The 19,379-nt window shown below is 35.7% G+C and overlaps 2 protein-coding genes across 3 annotated transcripts; both read left to right on the forward strand.

Moving 5' to 3' along the window:
* Window positions 1-145: 145 nt before the first annotated feature.
* LOC137393289 (intraflagellar transport protein 57 homolog) lies at window positions 146-6,876 on the forward strand. Its single transcript, XM_068079775.1, has 8 exons — window positions 146-348; window positions 708-816; window positions 1,401-1,573; window positions 1,898-2,180; window positions 3,266-3,454; window positions 4,464-4,541; window positions 5,414-5,480; window positions 6,548-6,876. The coding sequence occupies exons 1-8, from the start codon at window positions 188-190 to the stop codon at window positions 6,709-6,711; spliced, it is 1,224 nt and encodes a 407-aa protein (XP_067935876.1). The 5' UTR covers window positions 146-187; the 3' UTR covers window positions 6,712-6,876.
* Window positions 6,877-7,795: 919 nt separating this feature from the next.
* LOC137395157 (actin-interacting protein 1-like) lies at window positions 7,796-19,317 on the forward strand. 2 transcript variants are annotated; one of them, XM_068081982.1, is made up of 15 exons: window positions 7,796-7,868; window positions 11,115-11,185; window positions 11,592-11,713; window positions 12,196-12,286; window positions 12,400-12,547; window positions 12,712-12,892; window positions 13,058-13,135; window positions 13,326-13,495; window positions 13,764-13,905; window positions 14,362-14,485; window positions 15,027-15,132; window positions 16,453-16,648; window positions 17,516-17,683; window positions 18,129-18,279; window positions 19,058-19,317. In XM_068081982.1, the coding sequence occupies exons 2-15, from the start codon at window positions 11,170-11,172 to the stop codon at window positions 19,162-19,164; spliced, it is 1,800 nt and encodes a 599-aa protein (XP_067938083.1). In that variant the 5' UTR covers window positions 7,796-7,868; window positions 11,115-11,169; the 3' UTR covers window positions 19,165-19,317. The 2 variants fall into 2 exon arrangements, with proteins under 2 accessions (XP_067938083.1, XP_067938084.1); XM_068081983.1 differs by having other exon boundaries at window positions 7,843-7,978.
* The last annotated feature ends 62 nt before the right edge of the window (window positions 19,318-19,379 follow it).

Here is a 19,379-nt window from a genome sequence, read left to right on the forward strand (position 1 = left end):
TTTGTAATTTTTAAGTATAAAACAATTTAAAAATATTATTAAAGTTTATGCTACGCTATAAAATTTAAATTTAAGTCAAAGTCGACATCAACGGAAAAGGCTTGTACGCACGCGCACATTCCAGGTTGCTTTGGATATTCCAATACAAAATTCATGTTCTTCACTAACTGTCTTTAATAATTGAATAATGGGTGAAGAAAGGCGGCGTGGAGACGATGCAGATGATGGAAGCGGGCCTGGTGCAGCATACACTCAGTTTGTTTTAATGGAAAGCATCATAGAAAAATTGAAACTGCTCGATTATGAAAGGCTGTTCTGTCGAGAGCTTGGCTTCAAACCATTCTCTAGGTTTGTATTAACTATATACAGTAATATGCATTATAACGAATAAAAAGTTTATTTGCGACTATTTTGGCAATGCATTTGTTTTTATTCTTTGTATAAATGGAACTACAGTTATTTTTTCTTTGTGTCTATGTTTGTAAAAGAATATGTTTATGTTTGTCTATTGTAGCTTTAAAATCTTTTTTGCTACTTTGCTGGCATTGGATAATATATGTTTTGATATTTCATAAATTTTGGTTGTTTTTCTAAAAAGTATTACTTATGTTTCTAATAATTAGAGTAATGTTTTGTCATATATACTAATTTAATTTTCTTTTACAATCCTGCTATTTACTGTCAATGTTAGTTTGTTACATTTGCAGGCACTACTTTGCAATACCTACAAACTCTGGAGAGCAATTTTACAACTTTACGTCTTTATGTGCTTGGCTAATACGTTTGAGTGGAAGAAACTTTGATCCACCTCAAGAGGTTTGGTATTGATACATTTAATAATAGTTTCAGTATATGAAAACTGCCATTTTTACTTTTGGAGCGCGACATATTTATCATTTGAAAACAAAAGCCTGTTCTTTTTGGTTACCAGCTTTTGTTGGTTTAAAAGCTTTTAAACGTGCTTTAAAACAATAAGGATTAGTGAGCTAAGGTTGTGAATTTTTTCTTCAAATTTATGTTTAATATTATATGTTTTTGACATACAAATAAATATATGACTTATGAATATTATGTTATTTATAGCATGACATAGTAATATCAAACACTGACCGGTTGACCAAGAAAACTGGTATAGCCATAGACCCTTTTACCAAGTATGTTATATCCTTTGTAAGGGAATAATCTTTTGACTTGATAGACAGTGTCACATAGCCCTGTGTTTGCGATAGAATTTTTTGCTAAAATTATTGCATACAGAATGTTGTGTGATTTAACGCTACAGTATATGTAAAAGCATGAAGGTAGGATTTGGTAAATAGTGCCAGAAGAGTTTTTAATTTGTTCAAGTCGAGCTTCTTTTTGATTGTCAGTTTCTTTGACAACATTTCATTTTTTTACAGTATGATGACCCTAATGCAACTATATCCAGTGTACTTTTGGAGTTGAAATCACTGGGACACACAGTAGATTTTCCTCCTGCTAAACTCAAGACCGGATGTGGAGAACAATGTATTGATGTAATCAACAAGCTCTGTGACAGCGTACTAATACACAGGAGCTTCTCATGGGCAATGTACAGTAGTATTTATAGTTTATTTTTCAAGTACTGCATTGTTTTTGCTTTTGCATTACTTACTGTTCAAAAAGTCATTCTGAACAATTAATTTTGAATTCGAAATGTTTTTTCTTATTTTCTAATAGATAATAGATAGCACTATCTTAGAAGTTTCAAATTTAAATGACAAACACGGACTTTCTATTGCAGATTTTAAAATGAGCTCTTCTGATCAATGCTATAGATATTAACATTTAATTGGCAATGATTGAACAATAACTATTGGAAAACAGGTGTGAGTGAAGTGATCCATGCAAAAATCTTCATATTTGACTTCAACAGGCCAATTTACCCACAAGAAGAAGAGGAAGTAGAGGACAATGCTATTGATGATGAGGCTGAACTTGACCTTAACAAGGTCGAAGAAGAGATGGCTGAAGATCTAGATGATGAGTTTGGAGAAGAAGAAAGTCTCCTCGATTTGGATGCTCTAAAAAACAAAAAGACAGATGTGATCGGAAAACCAGAAAACATTATGGTGTCTAACACAACAGCAGCTGAGTGGAAACTTGAATTAGAAAAGGTTCTCCCTCAGCTGAAAGTTACCATCAGAACAGATAACAAGGTACTCAGGCTGATTGTCCCACTTTGGCAGCTACTCACATGCTTTAGTTTTGTAACAAGTAGTGGCATAATAAGACAGACTGTGAAACACGTGCTTCAAGTTCTATTTAGAGCGTATCTCTCTCCCTCCCCTTCTCTCTCTCTCTCTCTCTCTCTCTCTCTCTCTCTCTCTCTCTCTCTCTCTCTCTCTCTCTCTCTCTCTCTCTCTCTCTCTCTCTCTCTCTTTCTTTCTCTCTCTCTCCCTTCTCTCTTTCTCTTTGTCTTCTTTCTCTCTCTTCAACAATGACTGTCTTATGGTTTAGGCTTTGTCACTGACTTTCACGCAGCTCTGTTTTTCACCTTTTTCCATCTGTTTGTGTCTAGTTCCCTCAAACTTCATGTTATGCTTCTCTACATTTTTGTATCTCAGTCTGGGTTTACCCTGATTTGTCGTTTTTTCATAGTTGTGAATATAATAGTTGTTTTAGTAACTGCTCATGACCCATCTTGTGCACATGTCTCAGCCATCTTAGGCCTTTTTCTATCAGGATATCCGCCGTGGCATGATGAATTTAAAGCTTATACCAGCCACAAACTATTATGGGACTTGAATTTAGATACAGACACTAGATTTGCTATACTATTGTGAGCTTTAAACAATGAACAAGCTTTGAACAATGTGTAACAATGAATTTCGGCAATTTGCTATACTTTGCTATACTACTTGCTATACTATGGGTACAGCTGACATAAGAGATGCTATACACAATGATTATGAGAACTCGATAAGTCCTTCAACACTACTAGTTCAGTTTTACTGTCTGAGCTTTACAACATTGGATAAATTATTGCAAATTTTTGTTGTCCAACAAATTGATGATCTCACAAGTCTAAAAACAGTTTTTAATTATTGTGTACTCAAGATTTTATAGTTGTACAAGCTATATGCAGAATCAACTTTGCCCTTTTTTTAAAAACAACGCTCGGTAAATATTGTAAGTTTTTGTAACACCAAGGCATATCGTATTATCTTAAAGCTAAAAATATCTAAACATTTGAATATAACAACGTTGATGAAAATAATTGTGCGGCAGCATTCACTTACAGGACTGGAGGCAGCATGTTGAACAGATGCACTCACATTCAGAAGGCATTGAGAAGTCTCTTCTAGAGACAAAGACACTCCTTAGTCGTCTGCATGATGAAATAACAAAAACACTAGACAAGATCGCAACAAGAGAGAAATACCTTAATGGACAGCTTGAACATCACCTTAATGAGTTCCGCAGCATGCAGGTAGTCTTCATCAGTACAGATAGCCTTTCTTTCAGCACATATAACATTATTATCAGCACAGATAGCTTTAGTAGTAACACAGATAGCTTTATATCAGCGCAGATAGCTTTGTTGTCAGCATATATGTCTCAGAATAAAGACAGATAGTTTTTCTAGAGATGCAGATGCCTCTTCTTTTGGTAAAGTTATGGGTATTCACTTGTCACAGATAGCTTTTATAAGAGAATAGTTGCTATTCTCTTACTACAGCTTGTCTCTCTACGGTATCTTTATACAGTATCTCTCTACGGTATCTCTCTACTGTATCTCTCTACGGTATCTCTCTACGGTATCTCTCTACGGTATCTCTCCACGGTATTTCTCTACGGTATCTCTCCACGGTATCTCTCCACGGTATCTCTCCACGGTATCTCTCCACGATATCTCTCCACGGTATCTCTCCACGGTATCTCTTCACGGTATCTCTCCACGGTATCTCTCCACGGTATCTCTCCACGGTATCTCTTCACGGTATCTCTCCACGGTATCTCTCTACGGTATCTCTCTACGGTATCTCTCTACGGTATCTTTATACGGTATCTCTCTACGGTATCTCTCTACGGTATCTCTCTACGGTATCTCTCCACGGTATCTCTCCACGGTATCTCTCCACGGTATCTCTCCACGGTATCTCTCCACGGTATCTCTCCACGATATCTCTCCACGGTATCTCTCCACGGTATCTCTTCACGGTATCTCTCCACGGTATCTCTCCACGGTATCTCTCCACGGTATCTCTTCACGGTATCTCTCCACGGTATCTCTCTACGGTATCTCTCTACGGTATCTCTCTACGGTATCTCTCTACGGTATCTCTCTACGGTATCTCTCTACGGTATCTCTCCACGGTATCTCTCCACGGTATCTCTCTACTGTATCTCTCTATGGTATCTCTCTACTGTATCTCTCTATTGTATCTCTCTACGGTATCTCTTTACGGTATCTGTAGTCGCACATCTAAATGTTACAGGATCAGTTGGCAGAAACCAAGGAAAGGTACAAACAAGCAAGTGGTGGAGTAACGGAGAGAACTAGGTCATTAGCTGAAGTGAGTTATTGAACCTGTTTCTACTCTTTACTTGTTTGAACTTCAAGATTAGAAACGATGAATCATGCCTAGTAAACTAGTGTGAACTTTGCCTTGTAATAGAAGGGCTTTTAAAATAGTACACTGAATTTCGGCAATTTTATATTTTTACATTAATCTAAATTTTCAGCACAACCTATAAATAGATTAGACATTTATTTGGTGTAAGGTCATCATGGGCTGACTGTACTTATCCTACTTACGTTTGCTGAATGTGGTCTGATGTGGTAGCTACTAGCTACTATTACTTAGCACGAGTTCGAATCCCGTACGATGCAATGTTTTTTCAAACCTCCAATCGTGTCTTCCGACAGACTGACGGACACTGCTCTTATTATAGTTAAAATTAGTAAATGCTTGAACCAGTCTCATTGAGATGTCTTTGAATGGATATCAAGCAAATCTCTTGAATTCAATTGACCAAAAAATAGTCTCTCGAACTATCATTTTATTGAAAGTTAATTACTCGAAAACAAACAAATTTTTTGAACACGATCGAAATTATCCCATAATAGTTTTAGCTGATCACACACTTGTCAAGTTTTGGTTCAGACATTTACTCCGGTTACTCACTATTCACTAATGGTTTACTTTATTATTAACTACTGGTTTGCTTCTTCTAACCAACTATAAACCATCGGAGTTGTCTTTTCTTGGCATTCTTCAATTCATTGGTGCACATGTGAGTATTTTACAGTCTGGCATTAAGCAGCTTGAGCTAAAGTAACTTCTTCTCATCCAGTTTATCACAGCTAATTTCACATTATGGATGTTAACAGTAGGCGTAGGATGCTTGATTCATTCATACAATATAATACTTATCACATTTTTAGATAACGGAAGATCTGGAAAGAGTAAAGTCAGAGATGGAAGACCGTGGTAGCAGTATGACCGATGGAGGTAACTAGTCTTTCTCTCATTACAAATTTAAGATGTTTTTAGCTGTGGTGTTAATGTTAACTAGAAGGGGTAGTTCTAAAACGTCTCTTTACTCTTTTTAGTTTTTATGAGCTATAAACTCCTGCTACATTCGCAGTATTCAGTTTTCAATGTTTGCTTTACCATTACCATCCACAAAGCACAGAATAAAGTTTTGAAGGTAGCTGGCATTAATGTGGAGTATCCTTGCTTTCTCCATGACAAGCTGTATGTGGCCTGTTTACAAGTGTTAACTTTTTGCCAATTTGTGTGTTTATACACTACAAAACAAACACGTTGTTTGTCTCAAGTTTGTTAGAATTATTTTAGGTTAAATTTTTTGTAATTGCAGCTTCTCATCATGTTTGATTTAAGTGATTATAGTTTATACATAAACTAAAATACAAATTAGCCACATAATATGGGTGCTGCATTTAGACTGATTACATATGGCACAGATATATACGTATAGAAAGGAAAGGATATACAGAGAGACAAAGTATTCAGTACAGCTGGGTGTTTTAGCCATAATATAATAGAATATTATATGAGTATTTTATTTTAGCCATAATATAATAAAGTAATAATACTATATTAATATCCGGCTATTTTAATAATGGCTAAAAATAAATTGCTCTACATTTAAATAGCTCTATGTAAACAAAGCATGCAAAATATTTCTAAAGAATAATTTATTTTTCCCACTTACTCGAATGTTTCATGCATTGTGTTGCATTTTCATGTCCTGCAGGTGCATCATAATGCATGAAATTCCCAAGTAGCTAAAAAAGAAAAGAGTTGACCATTAAAAGATGCTTTACTATTTTTTACTATACTATAATATATATAACTATATTTAATGTTTAAAATAATTTTAAAAAACTGTTTTACATTGGTCATCTAGTCTAGAATTAATATATTCTGTATTCTTGAAAACTGGTTAAAGAGTATTCAATAGTTTCAAAAGAGTTGCAGTGCAACATAATATTTGCCAAAGTTTACTTTTTTGGAAAATCATGTTTGAGCGCATCTCATTTGTTTCACTACAGCCCCTTTAGTCAAGATCAAGCAAGCCTTACTCAACATCAAGAAAGACATTACACAAATGGACATCCGGACAGGCGTTCTTGAACATCATCTGCTGCAGGCGAGACTAAAAGACAAAAGCAATAACGCTCATAGCTCTACCATTGAAGCTGGTTTAGACGACTGAATTAAGTTTTCTAGTTTCTGTTGAGTTACAGTAAAGCAGTATTGCTCATCTGGTTGCTTACCTCTCATCACTTTATCTGTAGCATTACACAAATGAAGTGGAACCTTGTTAACTTTATGCAACCTTGTCAACTATTCCTAATGAATCTTCTCTTTTTGTTATTTCTATAATATAGAATACGCTTTGTTTACACAAACTTCCTGTTTATAACTTTGCACATACGAAATGCAGCAATGACAATTAAAGGTTTTTGGAGATCGAAAGATCAAGATTTTTTAACACCAGAGTGGAGCAGCGTCAATGACAATGCAATGTAGCAAGAATTGATGAATGGCTTAAATTTATAAGATTATTATAAATTAAACAAAAATAGAATACTAGCTCACTGCATATAAAGCATAATTTTTTGGCTTTGGCACAGGTTTGCAGATGTTAAAACAAGCTGCAATTGTTTCATAACTAAATTAAACTCATCAAGATGTAGTATAGTTTTAAAACATAAAAAAGAGTACTAATCACACAAAACAATAAAATGTACTATTGGGAACTTTTCAACAGCTAATTGCAGTTATTAGCACATTATATAGGAAGCCTATTTCGTAATCTGTTTAAAAACAACAGTAATTGCTAATGGATGTTAAAAGAATTAAATTCAGGCAAATATTAAAATCAAGAAAAACATCAAATTTAAAAAAAATGTTAAGTATGTGTAATGCAGCAGATGTTTGAATAAAAGAAGCTATTGAAACAAAAATTAATTGACCTGCTTTTACTTAAGCTGTCCAGTAGCTCAATTTTCAGTTTATTGAACTATAATTAAAACTTTATTCAATTCAGCATAGTCAGCAACTGTTTTACATGTTATGAGCAATGTTGGTTTTTAAAGAGTACATATTTATTTATTTAATATGCATGTCCAAGTTGCTCCCATACCTGGGAAATTGGAGCAAGTGTTTGAAGTTGTCCTACTATGCCTAAAGTTTTAGCACGACAACGTAGCTCCAGATTGTAACGGAGTTCCTGATAATCATTGACGACGCTGATTATTTGATTGTTAGGACTTTAGGCAATGATTCACCTTCTCGTAACCTTATTTGGTAAATTTTTGTCACTTCCTGAAGCCGTCATACATGACTCACACATTTGCAGAGACTAATGTAAGTTTTTTTATCAAACATATCTTATTGCTGTTTAGACGAAGTAGGGAGGTGTTTTTAACAACAGGAAGAACCAGTTGCAAAGAATTTGCTTTGAGTTTTCAATTTAGGTGAGTTTTCTGCATCCGCCGAACTGCGATACCGGTTGTAGCGTGTATTGCTGTTGTTGCAATTACTTGCTGAGGTAATAGCTATAAAGAAATGCTAAAAAGGTTCAAAAAGTCATGTACACTTTCTTCTGTCACTTAGTTCTTTTTTGTTCACAATGAATGGTCTAGTTTTGCAAATTTTATTACGTAGCAAAGCTGTGTATTCAATTGCTGCGGCGTCTTATTAGTGTATTACTACAAGTCGCAAGTTACTGTAAGAAATGGATTAATATTGATATCTACCGTAAAGTATGGAGATGGCTCTCAATTTTATGATGAGTTTGTTCAGTATGACGTCAAGCTTTGCTAAGACCCACTTTTATCTTTCACTTGTTTTAATCTTATACTTTTTTGAACGCGTTGCTGTGTACACCAAGAAGTGTACTTTAACAGTTAAGTAGCCTATGCTTCATTGGTGTTTTATAGTAGCTAATCTGACCATAGAAAATCTATATGTTGTGGTTGACCATCATCATCCTATGAATAAGAACGTTGTTTTTATTAATCTATTCAATACCTGCAAAAACTATAGTGGAAAATGTGTGTGAAAAAATGATCTTCTGATTTGTGTCAACCTGACATTGTTTAAGGTGATATAATAAAGTTTTTTTATATTGCTGACTGATCTTTGAACTTCAAATAAAAATCTAACTGCATCATTATGTCCATTTGCTATATAATTTCATCAGGTATCATCAGTGAAGATTCTTGAACAGCTGCAACATATTCTATTTCTACATGAACTCTACTTGGTCTAATGTAAGCTAGCCATCACGAAGAATTTTGTTGGATCCCAGTTTATTTTCACCTTCCTTACTTATGTTTAAATTTGCATGTCAGATTCAAGATCATTTTTTCAGTTTAACACTAAAGTATAATTTTATCTTTTGTACAATCTATTTTGTTCTAACTGTATCAGCCATAACATTCTAGACAGGTAACTACTCTCTTAGGCTTTTTTTGAGTCAAGTTAGTGGAACAGTTGGTATACCCTCTGATGCAAGTGTTGCCATCTTTGAGTGCAGCGTTTGCCTAATAAAAATATTTAAAGAATTTCACTAATTTTTAACATAACAAGTTTGAAAAAAGCATAAACATTTTTATACCTCGTTTTTGAGCTGTGATAGGTTTTCCGTAGCAATATGAAATTTTTCTATAAAGTGTGAAATTTTTGGATTTGTAACCCGCTGTGTCATTCAATCCTTATTATCTAGTAGGGGAGAAGTGGGTAATGTGGACAGCTGGGTAATGTGGACAGGTAAATTATTAGCTAAAGTTTATAACCAATTCCACTCGTTTCATAATATAAAACAATTCCTTTTCATGTTAGAAGAAGCCACATGCTCATTTGTAAGTCTCAGTCCATCATACATCAATCTGTAAGCATTTTAATATTTATCATACAAATTGTAATTTTTAATTGAATTTTACTACTTGAGTTATGTAGTGTAAATATTGTTGGAACTTTTGGGGCAGTATGTACACAAACAAAGCATATTGAGCTGGTTATCTCTATTGATTGTCAGAAGGCAACTCTTGACTTTGACTGAGGTTTATCAAAATTTGTAATAATATATAAGGTGGGGTCATGTGGACATGTCCACATTACCCCCATCTTATATATTATTACCATAAGGGTAATGTAGACATGTTCACATTACCCTTATGCCATGTCCAAATTACCCTGTGCTGCAAGGCTTATGATATAAACTGCTTAATTTGCTGGTTTCAATGTTAAGTCTAAATTGTTACTACTGCTACTAGGCTTACTAGTAAATTTACTAATATACATACATGTAAATTTCTCAATCCAACAATTATTTGCCAATAACTACGAATGCAAAAGTGAATGTTGTTTTGCACTATCTATTGATTGTGATTAGTAGACATGAGTTTTTTTAAATGTTGTATTTAAAAAATGAATGTTAAATTAACTGCCTTAAATTTTAAATAAAACTATTGCCTCTGAAGAGTTGGAAGTAGGCTTTTACCGGCACAGGAGTGGGAAGTTTTTCAAGCCAGACCTACCAGATTGTAAATGTGTGAGCCGCAGTGAACTCGAATTAGTCTTACCTAAACCGCTGTCACAGGGAAATACAGAAAGAACCAGAAGTGGAATCATAATTGGTTTTAAGCCATCAGCATTCAATTTAGGATAGACATAATTTGTTATACCAACAACACTAAAAGACAATCTGAGTTATTACCATGACTTGGTAGAATTATTATTTTATATTGTCAGATTTGAATTATTCCTGTACAGTTTACATTAAATTGAATATAACCAAATGCATATATTACTTGTAGTTATTTAAATATCTGAGAAACTTTTACTTTTAATGACAAAAAAATGACATGTTCACATTACCCAGTGTACCTGACCACATTGCCCACCGATGGTGGGTAATGTGGACAATCTTGTGGTTTACGATATGGTGGATTCTGGAAAAAATATTGCTTGTATTACAAAACATGCAATTAAGAAAAGAGAGCCAACAAACTCTGCAAGCTAAATATATAATTTAGAGAATTCTAAAGTGAATAGAATAGTGGTAACTGTAACGAAAAGAAAAACTGTCCACATTACCCACTTCTCCCCTATGTGTAATCTTTACTGTAATAAGAGTGACGTCTGTCTGTCTATTCGTCCGTCTGTGGAAAACCACCAGTAGAAGTTAGAATATACGATTGCTTTTTATGCGAGTCAAACTCAGGACATTCAGCTCAGTAGACCGACCCTCTAACACCTGATCGACCACTTTCCAATGTTTAGAAAAATTGTATTGATAGTTAATCTCAGTTTTTTTACCGAAAAAATCAGTCAGAAATAAAATTGTTGAAGTTCAAAGAATGATCATGTATTAATAATTTCTCACGGCACACCTGCCAACCTCTCGCAGGACACTAGACTTCTAGGGTTAAAGGTTAGGATAAAATAAAAATGTTACATATAAAATATATTAGTAATTTAAATAGAGGGTTGAATTAGTGATTAAAAGAATTCAGATTTTTAATAAGATGTTTTATTTACCTAATTTTTGTCAGATATAAATTATTTTATTATTATATTCACAGCTATTAATTTGTAAAATTGTAGAAGTTTAGAGGAAGAGTAAAAGGCGCTAATATTTGTATCCAATATTCAAACGACAATGTCGGGAGAACTCAGTAAGTGCAACACCTAATTATTCAATTAAGAATGTTGATCTGAGAAGTTTTTATTAGAAAACAATTATGTTACTCATCGCTTTAGTCTATATCTGAGTGTTTCAATGACCAGTTTGCTTGATAACTGATTGTTGTTAATCAGATATCATATACTCTGGCTGACAGTATTATAGTAAATTGACATTTCATCTTAATAGCTGGTCATCTGAAGATGTGCAGCGTGGATAGCTAACTGTTCCAATAGATATGTACAGTCTTATGATTAAATTAATCAAAATTGACTTCTGTTTTCAATATTATTTTTGCTGAATTAGCATTATAAGATATAGTCTTTATACAGCTCAACTATTGCCATACCTATTTGTATCTTGCACACTTGGGGCTCAATCGTTGATTATTATTGCAGAAGCAATTTTCGCTGCTCTTCCTGCGACCACTAGAGGTCAGCCAATGATAATCTCTGGCAAAGAAGACAAGAAAACAATTCTTTACACCCATGGAACCAGTGTCTTCATTAGAAATATTGAGGTATTTATTTATAAATTCGATCTCAGCGAAGTTCACTTCAATCTTTCATGGCAGGCTTAATCGTATAACACTAGCAGTGATAACTTATCCAACATTATTTGCATAGTTTAATTTTTGACAATCATATTTGTTAATTAATTATATCAAAGAGATGTCTGTAGTATATCTATGAAGAATATAAACAGTATACAGAGGTGTATATCTAATCTAGTCTTTAGAGGAGTATAAATAGTCTACAGAGGAGTATAGACAGTCTATAGAGGAGTATAAACAGTCTATAGAGGAGTATAAACAGTCTACAGAGGAGTATAAACAGTTTGTAGTGGAGTACAAATAGTCTACAGAGGAGTATAAACAGTTTATAGACGAGTATAGACAGTCTACAGAGGAGTATAAACAGTCTACAGAGGAGTATAGACAATCTACTGAGGCATATAAACAGTTTATAGGGGAACATGAAAAATTTCATCTTTCTGTTGTAGGATCCAGCCATCTGCGATGTCTATACTGAACATACTCAGCCTACAACTGTTGCTAAGTACTCTCCTAGCGGCTTCTACATTGCTTCAGCAGGTATAGATATTAACCTTCTCTTCTCTTTACTGTTCTCTTTCCTCTCATTTGTTCATTTGCATCTTTACTTTCACCATATCAAGTTTATCGTAACTATGTGGGATTTCTTATAGACGTTACTGGCAAAGTGAGAATATGGGACACTGTAAATGCTGATCACATCCTTAAGAATGAGTTCCAGCCTTTTAGCGGCATCGTTAAGGATTTGGATTGGTCAGCTGACAGCCAACGGATTGTCGTTGGCGGTCAGGGCCGAGAGAAGTATGTATTTTTTAGTATTTTACTCATATATTTAAGAAATATATCTTACTCATAATTAACAAGCGAATCATTTTGTAACCATTGGAGTTATAATGCTCAAATCATCAGGTGTGTATGAAGGTGTCTGAGTGGTATGTGTCAATGTCGTTTTCTTATCATTTCAGGTTCGCTCACCCCATCAATGCGGAGACGGGCACATCCGTAGGTGAAATGCTTGGACATTCTAAGCAGGTGAACGCTGTCAGTTTCAAACCGAGTCGTCCTTTCAGAATCGCCACTGCCTCTGAGGATCAGAGCATCTGCTTCTATCATGGTCCACCATTCAAGCTCAATATGCAAATTGAGGTGACGTTTCTGTCTGTTCATACACCATTCAACTGCTATTCTAATTGTCTACATGTTATCATCTAGGGAATGTGTAGGGATGTTTGCATACAGTAAGTATGTCTAGCACTGATAGAGCGCAGTGTGCTGATGAAGCTGGGTGTTCAGTTTTTTTTTCGGTTTTAGGATCACAAGAACTTTGTGAATGCCCTCAAGTATTCGATCGATGGGTCGAAGTTCCTCAGTGGGGGAGCTGATGGGAGGGTACGTTTGCCACTGAATCTATCTCAGTGTTTAGTCACATGTCAGTAGTTGTTGAATATTTCCTCTAGAAAGCAATGATTTTTCTTAGGTGCCGCCAGCCCGGTGCTGGTTATTTGCTGTCACGCTGCTGCTCACCAAAAGCTTCTTGTAGTTCATGTAATAATAGTACATTTGCTTGCTACTGTCTCAGGCATACCTCTATGATGGTAAGACAGGAGAAAGGCAGTCAGAGCTCGGTTCACCCGCTCACAAGGGAGGCATATATGGTGTGGCCTTCAACAGCAGTGGGCAGGAGGCACTGACAGTTTCCGGGGACAAATCAGCGAAGATATGGAATGTGGAGAGTGGCGAAATGCTCTGGTAGGCACTTAAAACATTCATGTTTTATCTTGTTTGAACAATGAGAGCCTGAGTAGTACGCATCATGAAGTTGCCGACTTTTGGATGCGCTGTCGTTAGGTTTTGTGGAAAACACTTTCAAGGTGTGTGCGTGTGTATGAGCGAGTGTGTGAGAACAACAGAGTATATAAATGTTTTGAATTCATCGCTTTGCTTTCAGTATGTCATGCCAAAGCTCGTTTCTTCATCTCTTTATAGAATGTAGTTAATTTAGAAGTTTTTGTTGCAGCGAGTTCAACCTTGGCACTGTAGTATCCGACATGCAAGTTGGATGTCTTTGGCAAGGGGACATTATTCTCACTGTGTCCTTATCTGGAAACATCAACTACCTAGACAGGAATAACCCTTCCTCTCCTAGTCGAGTTATTCGGGTGAGTCACGTCTGCTATGAATCATCCTTGCCCATATTACTTTATTATTTTTCCCATATTCCATTTACAGAGTTCTTTGTTGTCTCACTTTTTCATTTACCAACTTAGCTAGAATGTTAACTAACATGCTGATTGTGTGGCTTGATTTGGTTATTGCTGGGATAGTACACACACGTGCAGCACAACTACCTTATTAAAGAAGTTGCATACACTTGTAAATTCAGTCTTTTGTTGAGTTTGGTAAACTTTGTGTGATCTCATCAAAAGATCTCATCGCTCTTATAAACTTTACCTTTCAAGCTGTACAATGATAGTGCTGGACTCTTTCCTTCTTTTCGACTATGGAGCCCCGTTTTACCTCTGACTATTTTGTAATATATTTTAGTTTGGTATTCTTTCCTGTAATTGAATTGGAAGACATTTCTCATACATGACTTGCTCATTCACTTACTATAGGGTCACAGCAAGCGCATAGATGCAGCCGTAGCTTCAGCAGACGTAATTTATTCCGGTGATGCAGAGGGAAAAATATGTGCATGGGATGCTAACACCGGAGTTGCGGCAGAGATTGCTGGTTCAGGTCAGTTGCTTCAAGGGTTGTTGAACTTGTGGCTTTCTCTAGTTCTGAAGTCTCATCTTCACTTGCCACCTGACAAAGTGTTTCCAGCTGTACCGGACAGTTTTCATATGTTTATATATGGAGAGTTTAGTAACTTTTATGGTGGGTATGTTTTTCATAGTGGAACCAGCTTTTTGATATGCATGTAACCTGTGTGAATACATTGCACTTACTGCCGGGGCAGCAGCTTTTATACTGATCGCAAACAATATCTGCTGATTTTTTCTGCTTACACGTGAATGACCAATATAAGTTAGTGTGAAGTATATCTGGAAAGCATATATTTCTGGGCGTTTTTGAAATGTCTTCTTTGTCAAGACTGAAGTAATTGAGAGATATCTGAAGAAATATGGTAATGACATCAAGTGTAATCAGTTGGCTGGCACTGTGTGAGTACTCATTCCCAGTCTGTTGTAAGGTCAATAAATAGCACCTGCCCTTCATGTTCACATTGACTGTATGATGCTCAGAACCGTTCTATAGCTGTTTCTGCTGTCGGCAGGTCACACCGCGCAAGTGCAGAGCTTGAGTCTCACAGGAGACACTCTCACATCCTGCAGCATAGATGATACTGTGAGGACAATTGACACCTCATCGCTGTCATACAGGTTGGTTGCGTTAACAATAGGTTCACTGTGAGGACACCTCAACTGTGACTTGTGTTGGGCATGATTATTTGTGCAAAATATGCTTTTTCGTGGAAAAGTACTTCGGGGGTAGATCAAACTACAAAATCTGGCTAGTTGGTGTAAGAGAACAGTTGGGATTGGAAGAAACCGTTTCTATACTGTTTTAATTTTGAGTGGTGATATTCGCTTATTTCTATGTAATCTTTTTTGCATGTGACAGCATACTCTAAAACTGTTTCTATGAGTCAGATTGAAATTGAGCTGTCACAGTTTCACTTTGTCCTCCCCTACTCGCTATATCATTTTTATCACCTTGCAAGTTTATTTTTGTTTTTAATATTTGGAGATTGTTTTCTATGTCATGCCTTCTATGTTGCTTGCACTCAGAAAATACAAACTAATTAAATAAACTTTTTATGCCACACATTTCAAACAGTATACTCTTAAACTTAAATGCCATTCACTGAATGAAAGTACACGAACTATGTACATTCACTAATAGTTTGGATGTTACCTGCAACCGGGCACATCTGCTCTTTTCTGTTACTTGAACTTGTGAATGTCTATAAAATTGGTTTTGCTTGAGTTGTACTAGCGCCATCACTCAAATGATCTTAAATAGCGTACGTATTGTGTTGTGAAACCGTAGAGAGCATTGCTCAGTTTAGATGTGTATTTATTGGAGTCGTCAGATGCTACTTGTATTGCACATGAGTGAATAACTCATATTTAAATGACTCCTTATTTTTAGCTGTTTACTTTCATTTTTTATTTAGTTGCAGCTTAAATCATTAGCACAAAATTTGGACTAATTCTCATGAGTGAAAAGGTGGACCGATAGTGTCACAAGCCTTACAGTGTGAGAATTCTCATTTATTTTCAAATATAAACATTTTTGATGAATAATTAAACATAATATAGTGGTCTACGAAGGTCAAAGCTCATCAGTCAGTGCTTCCTGTATGTTTATCTCATAAAGCTGACAGTTGTAGTGGCATATACAGTGAACTTGCATCTAGATAAAGTGCCATACTGAGAGTTGTTCACTTATAATGGCTAATAGTTCACATTTGAATATCTACAGAATATGTTACATGGTTCTGGTGAGAAGTTACAAAGGTTCTATTTCATTGACCTGACTCTGTTCTTACTTTATACATTCGCACATCACAATTTCTTTTAATGAAAATTTGTCCTTGACTTATTCTCCTTTTGAACAAACAATAATATTATTTTTATTCCAGTAGTTTTGTTGCTCACTCTTTAGATATATATTCACCATGTTTTCTATCATTGTAGTGATGTCAATGTGAAGATGAGCTCCCAGCCGCAAGGTGTGGCAGCAAGCACAGATGGACTCATAGTAGTTGCATGTCTCGATGAAGTTGTCATCATACAGAATGGACAGGTGCTCTTTAAGGAGTGTGTCAAGTATGAACCAAGCTGTGTGGCTATCCACCCAAACAACGCCGAAGTGGCTGTAGGTGGGCAGAAGGTGAGAGCAAAATAAACAACAAGATCTGAGAGGGAATCTAAGAACTCAGCAGCAATAATTTGGGTCTAGCATTCTAGATGTGCAGATTATATTGTGGTATGGCTTTACGAATGTTAATTACAAATTACAACTAATGTTGATATGATGCGGTATGATCAGCATACTTGCCATGCTTACAGATGTGAATGAGGGAAGTTCATACAACGCACTAAACCTTAGTAATAACATTCCTTGCTGTTATCTTTATGATCAGTCTGATGAACTATACATTCCTTGCGTATTGGTTTGTTTCATTAGTTGTATGGACAGCATATGAGCAATGACTGTATCAGCATTGCTCTGTTGAAGGCAGCCCGTGCATTAGCTAGTAGACATTACTTCAACTGAATCTGTGTAGTCAAATACTTGTAGTCTTGTACATGAAGTTTGTATTTGTACAGAGTTGATAGTTTTTTTTATATTCCAAAGTATATATTATTGTAATATTGCTATCCTCTTTTAGTCTGCAACAAGCCGGCTCTCTCATGTTTTCTGAGCATGGGTTATTGAGCAGCTAGTTTTTCTAAAAGAAAGACTTTTCTATGTTGGTCGGTATTTGATTCTCTATGTTTTGTAGTTCCAAATCTACGGCATCTTAGGTTCAATGAAGTCCACAGTCAGCATTGTGCATGACTCTAGAATTTTATGTAAAAAAGTGTAGAAGAATATTTCAAGCATCTTTCCATATTACTTTTGCGTACTAGTTTATGGATGTAAATCAGCAGCTTGCCAAGTGCATGTATCATATTTGTTCATGTTACAGTACATACAGTATAGGTATTTCTAGTAAGGCAAGAGTTGATTACTCCAAGGTATCTCATTTTGCAGGACTCAACAGTGCATCTCTACTCACTGAGTAATGGAACACTGCAGGAGACACAACTTCTATCTCAGACAGGAGCTATTACTTGCTTAGGCTACTCACCTGATGGTGCCTATCTGGCAGCTGGTGATGCCAACAGAAAACTTGAACTCTACAGCTGCCCCGACTACCAGGTCAGTGTGGTTTTTAGCTAGGTAATTTGGAGTTGTGCTTGCAATGACTTAAGTCGTGGCAGTATTTTGGCATTTTTATCAACCAATTTCATTCAAAGCACCTGTCAGACTGTGATTCATTTGTCAAATTTAGCACAGGTTCTCATACCAGTTGTATTAGGAATACGCAGCTTAATGGCAACAATTGTAGTTCAGTCTCCTCAATTTTACAATAACTGGCTGACAAAAGTAAAAAGTATCATAAACTCCTGCGATTCCACAAGTTTCATATGTCTGACGGTGTAAGAGCTCATCGGTTTTTGTAAAATACTTGCCACCCGTTTTGTTCTTGATCTCGTTCAACATATTTGGTTACACATTCCGTATATTACAGAGAGATAACAAAAGAGAGTAGAGACTTGTAGTAAATGTGACAGGTAAATTATAGACTCTATTCCTGTTGTAGTCAATTGTAAAAGGCAACTGGACTGCACACACAGCTAAGATCTTGTCTCTCAGTTGGTCTCCTAACAGCCAGTACATTGCGACTGGCTCGTTGGATACCAGTGTCATTATCTGGAATGTTGAAGAAGCTTCCAAGAAAATTAAACTAGATCGTAAGTTGATTACATATAACTTCTTGCATTTGCTACAAACAACCAGAGTTATACAAGATATATGTGTATGCAGCTAGTGAGCATGTCATTAGCATCACTTGCTCGATGGGTTTACAACCCAAATGCAGAGCAACTTGTCATCAAGTGCACTTGTAGACAACATTGCTCTGGTCTTTTTGACACATATTATACAGATTAATTCTTGTGTTCACCTTTGTATTAGTATATGACAATGATGATGTTGAGCTCTTAGTGTTGGTTCAACATTAAGTTCCAAAACTGCGTAAAGTTACATAGTTCACCAAATCCTTTATTCCTGTTAAAATCTTCGAATAGTGTATGCACTGATGATATCATATTCATGGTGATAACAGCATTATTTTTGAGCTTGACTTCACAGCTGTGTTGGATTTAAACAAACAGTTGCTAAAGATCGTCATTAGGGTGTGGAATAGCAGTATGTATCTGTTCACATAAAGGTTTTGTAGTTGAGGCTTGGCAACTTTTTACAAGTTATGGTTGCAACACAATTTTTCCAATCACCTGTTACGTATTGCCGTTGTGTATCGTCCTTTATATTTTCACAACTTGTTCAATGCTTCACAACAGTGTATCCCCAAGCACCCTACATTTTCTTGGTTGACCAAATCTGTCTTCATGAATTGCTCTACTGAATTCAAACCACAACTGCATTCACATACTCACACATATAATAAACATCTAGACAACAGTTGAACTATGATCGAATACCTGCAAACATTAAATTTTATTATTTTAGGAGCACATAAAATGAGTGCTACTTCAGCCGTCTGTTGGAGGTCGGATAATGAGCTTGTGTCGGCAGGACACGATTCTACTGTTAAGCTATGGAATATCTCTCACTAGCCAATCACTACTTAGACTTCATCTAGTTATATACACCAAGTGTTCTTTTCTATTGCATAGCGATTTCTCATCCTCTTTTGCATTGCTACTCGCCTTAAAATATTTGAGTTGATTTACAAGAATGTTTTTCCAATAAATGCTATGACTAATAGTTTTATCAATTTTACTTAATTACAATTTCTATGTCATATTCTGCAGAATAAGCGCTTCGTATC

The sequence above is a fragment of the Watersipora subatra genome, chromosome 4 (assembly GCF_963576615.1).
Source record: "Watersipora subatra chromosome 4, tzWatSuba1.1, whole genome shotgun sequence".
Taxonomy (NCBI): Eukaryota; Metazoa; Bryozoa; class Gymnolaemata; order Cheilostomatida; family Watersiporidae; genus Watersipora; species Watersipora subatra.

Excerpts from the sequence above, each read along its gene's own strand:
- LOC137393289 (XM_068079775.1), top strand. The coding sequence starts at position 188 with ATGGGTGAAGAAAGGCGGCGTGGAGACGATGCAGATGATGGAAGCGGG. Across the intron at positions 2,181-3,265 it reads CCATCAGAACAGATAACAAG|GACTGGAGGCAGCATGTTGA; the intron begins GTACTCAGGCTG and ends ATTCACTTACAG. Across the intron at positions 3,455-4,463 it reads ATGAGTTCCGCAGCATGCAG|GATCAGTTGGCAGAAACCAA; the intron begins GTAGTCTTCATC and ends TAAATGTTACAG.
- LOC137395157 (XM_068081982.1), top strand. Across the intron at positions 16,649-17,515 it reads TGGCTGTAGGTGGGCAGAAG|GACTCAACAGTGCATCTCTA; the intron begins GTGAGAGCAAAA and ends CTCATTTTGCAG. Across the intron at positions 17,684-18,128 it reads ACAGCTGCCCCGACTACCAG|TCAATTGTAAAAGGCAACTG; the intron begins GTCAGTGTGGTT and ends TTCCTGTTGTAG.